Source organism: Lupinus angustifolius, chromosome LG11 (genome assembly GCF_001865875.1).
Source record: "Lupinus angustifolius cultivar Tanjil chromosome LG11, LupAngTanjil_v1.0, whole genome shotgun sequence".
NCBI classification, from domain to species: Eukaryota; Viridiplantae; Streptophyta; class Magnoliopsida; order Fabales; family Fabaceae; genus Lupinus; species Lupinus angustifolius.
Window position 1 is genome coordinate 2,351,548 of NC_032019.1, and position 4,404 is coordinate 2,355,951.

Sequence of the window (4,404 nt, forward strand, 5' to 3'; positions counted from 1 at the left end):
ATATATATATATATATATATATATACTTGAAAAGGAATGTCTAGCTTTTACATATGTTGACTATAGTATGCAACCAATCTATGCAAATATAGGCCCTGGTAGGGTAATGTTCACACAAATTTAGAGATGGATCAATCACTAAATAAGCCTAGAGCCCTGGAACTGAGTCGACGACTTTGGTTGTATATTTTGAGCTTTTATGTGAAGATGTGATCACAGGCACAACATAAAGTCACATGCCATATGCTGCACTTGTTATTCATTAAACCTAAATCTTGAATGTATACATCTAGTAATGTATATTTTATATTAATATGTATCTTTATGCACTTTTTTTATTTTGTTATTATGAATGGACTATTCAAGCTTAATCTGAAAAAAGCACTGCAGAATTACACTTCTTTACTCTAATATGATAACAAGAACGCAAAACTTGGAAGATTCTTGTGGAAAACCCTGCATAAATAATTATAAAGAGAATATTTGAAGGAAGATATAGCACTAGATATTCCATAACAATGACTTGTTTATGTGGTTTTTGTGCAATATAATGGAGTAGAGAATAAGAACCATATTTTATTTTATAAAATTCACAATTAGGTATCACCAATAAGAGCATTAAATTAGAAAGTATAATAGAGCATGTTAAGCATATATCAATACATATATGCATATAATCCTAAAGAGAAAAGAAAAAAGTGGATGCAGCTAAGGGTGCTTTGCATTTACCCTAAACTCCTAATTAACGTTTAACTGTGCCTCATAGCTTTCCTTTATCTGTGAGGTACAAAAGATATATAAAAGAAAGAAACACCCAAACACAAGTAAAGCAAAAGCTGACACAGGAACCCTTTTTATTCTCCATGGAAAAAAAATGTTAGACGTGAGTTAAGTTGATTTCAAAGAAATACGGTGCAAAAGAAAAAATAAATAATCAAGCATTGCAATATCCCACAATAATCACAAACATGCGCATTTATAGATATAAGCTGCAGACACATAAAACACCTTAATTAGATTATAGTCTCAAATGCATCATCAACAATTTCTATGTGTACGAGAGAAGACCATACAATAAGAGAAAGCGGAATTGATAGTGTACCTTGAGGAATTACTCCATAGAGTAGCAATGGTGGAAGTGTAGTCCATATCTTGTTGAACTGGCTGATCTGGCCACCCTCTTTGGTCGGTAAATTGACTTAGTCCGTCGCGGTCAACGCTGCTGCCAATTGGAGACATGTCATCCTCTCCGGATCCATTTGAATGGCCTAGCCAAAATCCACGAGTTCAATATGAAATTTCATGTATATATGCATTTACTTTCAAATGTCATATTATATGTATGCATATAATTTGTTTTGGAATTGTAATGTGGAGTAGTTTGGGTATATATGTGTAGCCTTTAAAAGGGTTTGCGGTTTTGTAAAGGTTACAGTCGAAAGAAAGGAATTGTTGAGGTAAAATTAAAAGAGTCTGAAAAGAACAAGCTAATAAGTGGCACCTTTTATATATATATATATTTATTGTGTGTGCTTAAGAAAAAAGATAAGTCTTAGAAGAAAGGAGAAAATGTTTGAGGACTTTAGCCTGTTTGATATAAATTGTTTTTGCTTACATTGGATTTACAAGTTTTTTTATAAACTGTACTTGTTTCGATAACAAACTTAGTTTATAAAAGAAGAGATTAAAAGGAAGAAAGAATAGGTAAGCCTATAAACAAAGAAAATAAAAATTTCACCTCTTTATTTCAATGATTTTTTTTTTTTTCAATTTGCATTCTCACATATTATAATAATAAATAGTCATAATTTAAAAACATTATATATACCACATATAAGCAATAGTATGGGTTACCTAAAGAAACAGCAGGCTTGTCAGTGGTCTTAACAGTTCGATACATCTGGGAACAAGTTAGGGAACAAGTTAAATATAAAATTAGACAAATTTTATAAAGTTTTTCTATGCTTGGAAGAAAACTGTTAGCGTATTAGTATATATAAACCAAACTTGTATAACAAATTAAAACAATATAAAACCAATTCCCATCTAGACCCATTTTCACTGTCTCTCATTCATTCTATTATATTTATTGTGTTGGATTGTGGGATTGTCTAGGTGACCTCATTAATCACGAGGTTGAAGTTTGATAAGGTGTTGTAATGAGAGATGAATTATTGGGAAATGATGACTACATTTGTCTGTTCTCTCCCTTTTGAAGCAGAAGTTGTTTGTGTCTGAATAGTCTCAGACCTTTAAAGGCTATCCCCTACTTAGATCACTTACTACAGTCTTTAAATTTATGCCACTCCCTCATTCACTGCTTTCTTCATCAGTTACTGTGCCACTAGGATAGAATCATAGACCCAACCAACACATCCCTTCATCAGCATATAGAACACAAAAAGGAGTATTCAGATTAACCAAAACAATACCTGCAAATGGCTTTTCACATGAGCTAATGTGAGATCCTTCACATCCATGAGCTCAAGAACTGACTTTGGAGTAGCTCCTAAAATTCACCATCCATATTCATTAGCCATAGGCCTAATAGGTAAAACAACACACAACAAAAAAACCCACCAAATACACACTTCCATTCCTTAATAAAAGAAGAAGAAGATATATAGCAAATGAACAAAAAATATCAACTCAAAGAATGCTAATTGGTGCCCTTCTGATTAAATGAAAAAACAAATATTGTAGCTATATTTTGATTCGTTAACTAGGATCCTTAACAAATACCTTCAATCATTTTTTAAATTTTAAGAAAAATAGAAAGGGGTTGAAGAAGTTGTACAGAAAGGGGGGATCTTTACTTTCATGGCCACCAAGAAGCTCAACAGCATGAACAAATCGAGCATGGAGGGTGCTTGTCCATCTCATTCTTGGTGCTCTCATGCTCCTCCTGATAGGAAGCTTAGGCAAAAACTTCGATCTTATCAGCCCAGGAGAAGTGTCAGAAGTGTTAACCCCAAACTGTGAGTGATGATGGTGCAATGATGGAAGAGAATTGAAAGCATCAGCACCACACATCCCATTAAACCTTGTAGCAGCAGTTGCTGCTGCCCTTAGAGACATGGGATCCAAACTTGCCGCAGCGAAGTAGGGCGAAGAAGAGGAACAAGAAGAGGACAAAGAAGGATAAGAAGGTACATGATGATATAAGCACATATTGTGTTGATGTTGTTGATGAAGAAGGTCCTTGTGATGATCTCTTGAGTGGTCCAAAGGCATGAAAGGAAATGAACGGTTGTGATACACAGGAATCCCCTTGATTGGTCTCAAACCATCTAACGGTAAATCATAGTTTGTATGATTCATTGGAGTAGTGTTATTAGTAGCAGCAGCAGTATTACTTGTAGAAGTAGCATAGCTAGTACTATTCTTGTAGTGGTTGTGGTGAAGATGATGGAAATCATGAGTTTGAGATTGGTAATAAGGGTTTTGTTGTGTTTCCTGTGTAGGTGTGAAATCTCTTCCAAGAGAGAGTTCTGTGTGGGCTTGAGACACAGTTATGGTGGTAAGGTCTTCATAATTGTTAGGTAGAGTTGTAGCAGTAGTGTTATTGCAAGAGGCTGAGGTGCTTGGAAGGCTTATGTGAAGGGAAAGATCAGGTGCTGCTGTTGTTGGCATCTTCTTTAGCTTCTTTTTTTTTGCTTTTTTTTAAAACTAGATTTTGATGCTATGGAGACACAAAGCAATTAAAGTGCAATATAATCCTCAGATTTTTCTCCCTCTCCCTATCTTTCTATCTTTTACTCTTTTTTATGTCTTTCTTTTGAGGAGAGTTAAGAATCTGATGAAAAGGTAAGAGAAGATAGCCCTGAAGGTATTGAGAAACAGAAATATAAGGAGCAAAACAATGTTTACAAAATAATAACAAATAAGGTCAAGAGATTATTGTGAAGGTGAGATGAGAGAGAGAGAGAGAGAGATAGAGAGGGGACTAGTGTTGTTGTGAAGCAGTGAGTGAGGGTAGAAGGGAAGGGAATAAATGGGAAAAAGAATTCCAGAAAGGAATGGAAAAGAAAGAACAGGTGGGATTTGGATTTGGGTTTTGTTTTCCTCGAGAGTATAACTAGGAAAATGACACTAGAAAGAAGAAACTCATACACATTCTTGAGTAAGACTTTAATGGAGAGGGAAGTTATACTTTGGCGTGTATTTTTAAGGTCAAAGTTGTAATTTCAATGAAAAGTAAATGTTATAAATATTATTGTCTATTGAGTTTTTAGTGTATTTTCCTCTAACTTGTCTCTCCATTAATAGAGAGAAGTCTAACTCCACATTCTTAGGTGGCATCATAGATGGAAATTGATAAGTAATAACATATCGTCTATCTTATTTAAGAATTATTTAATTATTTATTAGACTATTAGTTTTGAGATGAAACTTAATATATAT

At 34.0% G+C, this 4,404-nt stretch overlaps 1 protein-coding gene across 1 annotated transcript; it reads right to left on the reverse strand.

Annotated features, from left to right (window-relative positions):
- LOC109359351 (transcription repressor KAN1-like) lies at positions 22 to 4,101 on the reverse strand. The gene is made up of 5 exons (XM_019603979.1): positions 3,680 to 4,101; positions 2,817 to 3,642; positions 2,433 to 2,509; positions 1,855 to 1,900; positions 22 to 1,268 (listed from the first exon to the last, which is right to left on the reverse strand). The coding sequence occupies exons 2-5, from the start codon at positions 3,631 to 3,633 to the stop codon at positions 1,039 to 1,041; spliced, it is 1,170 nt and encodes a 389-aa protein (XP_019459524.1). The 5' UTR covers positions 3,634 to 3,642; positions 3,680 to 4,101; the 3' UTR covers positions 22 to 1,038.

Bases quoted from the DNA above. Each gene is read 5' to 3' on its own strand.
- LOC109359351 (XM_019603979.1), bottom strand. From the start codon at position 3,633: ATGCCAACAACAGCAGCACCTGATCTTTCCCTTCACATAAGCCTTCCA. The intron at 1,901-2,432 runs GTATTGTTTTGG...ACTTGTTCCCAG, and splicing joins ATGTGAAAAGCCATTTGCAG to ATGTATCGAACTGTTAAGAC. The intron at 1,269-1,854 runs GTAACCCATACT...GATTTTGGCTAG, and splicing joins CAAGCCTGCTGTTTCTTTAG to GCCATTCAAATGGATCCGGA.